The sequence below is a fragment of the Wasmannia auropunctata genome, unplaced genomic scaffold (genome assembly GCF_000956235.1).
Source record: "Wasmannia auropunctata unplaced genomic scaffold, wasmannia.A_1.0 LD308272.1, whole genome shotgun sequence".
Taxonomy (NCBI): domain Eukaryota; kingdom Metazoa; phylum Arthropoda; class Insecta; order Hymenoptera; family Formicidae; genus Wasmannia; species Wasmannia auropunctata.
The window spans coordinates 1-1,065 of NW_012054618.1; the positions used below are offsets into that span (position 1 = coordinate 1).

The following is a 1,065-nucleotide window of genomic DNA, read 5'->3' on the forward strand; positions in this document are numbered from 1 at the left end:
TATTGTTAGACGTGATGATAGCGTGTAAGGTATAGAAGTTTTTAGAGGGGTTTAAAAAAAAAAACAAGCGCGTCAGTATTAGTCAAGTGCCATAGTAGCCAACATCGCGAGATGCAGCTAGAGAAAAAACTAAAACTGAACGCTCATCGTTAATAATACCCGATTGTAGTGATTTAGACGTAAGTGATTAGCGTTAGATCGTATTTAATATCAATCGAAGTTTATCGACAATGTCGCAACGTAGTAAATGATAGCAAATCAAGAGACAGAGAGTGAGAGAGAGAGAGAGAGAAAGAGAACATGTTAAGATGAAGATCAGAATAAGCCAGCCGTATAAAATCGTTGATATAAGTATGATGCATAAAGTGTGTACAAATATAACATATGTGTAACACGTTGTAAATATAATTGACAGTCTGATATAAGATAGTAGAGGATATATATTTATCGATCCTCTGTCGAATCCCCCCAGGTTTTCGACGCGGGTCATTACGAAGCCTTGCTACGTCAAGGTCTGGATTTTTTCGAGGTGGCTCGTTTCAATGCTGTTCCGGAACGCTGGTGGCGTGGCGGCGGCGGCTGCGGCGGTACCGCATGCGGCTCATTCGGTATACCCTCGAGATACGCGTCGCCGGGGAACGACGGAAACAATACTACTCCAGAAGCGTATCAGGAGAACTTATCGCAAACGGCGGACAGCGTGTTGCAATGCTACCGATGTCAGGGTTTCTGGCACGTGGCCGCTAATTGTCGGCACTTACCGCGCTGCGTCCGCTGCGGCGAGCCGCACAGCGTCGAGTTTTGCCCAAGGCCGCGGAACAACCCTATATGCTGCCACTGCTCCGGACCTCATCACGCCGGTAAATCCTCTTTGTCGAGGATCCTAGCGTCTTTTCTATTACACGTCTTTCATTAATACAGCAAATAATAAGGGGCCAAAGAGTCAAATTCGACCGAAGTTAATGTCGATTGCCCAGTAGTATAAATTTTTTAATTTCAGCTACCGCCAATTACCGTACTGGTCTTTAAATACGCAATCAAAACTTAAAGCTGAAATAATATCAA

At 44.3% G+C, this 1,065-nt stretch overlaps 1 protein-coding gene across 1 annotated transcript; it reads left to right on the forward strand.

Annotated features, from left to right (window-relative positions):
- Window positions 1–308: 308 nt before the first annotated feature.
- Window positions 309–1,019, forward strand: LOC105461142 (CCHC-type zinc finger protein CG3800-like). Its single transcript, XM_011707626.1, has 2 exons — window positions 309–365; window positions 473–1,019. The coding sequence occupies exons 1-2, from the start codon at window positions 309–311 to the stop codon at window positions 914–916; spliced, it is 501 nt and encodes a 166-aa protein (XP_011705928.1). The 3' UTR covers window positions 917–1,019.
- Window positions 1,020–1,065: the final 46 nt, after the last annotated feature.

Bases quoted from the DNA above. Each gene is read 5' to 3' on its own strand.
- LOC105461142 (XM_011707626.1), top strand. From the start codon at position 309: ATGAAGATCAGAATAAGCCAGCCGTATAAAATCGTTGATATAAGTATG. The intron at 366-472 runs GTGTGTACAAAT...GAATCCCCCCAG, and splicing joins ATATAAGTATGATGCATAAA to GTTTTCGACGCGGGTCATTA.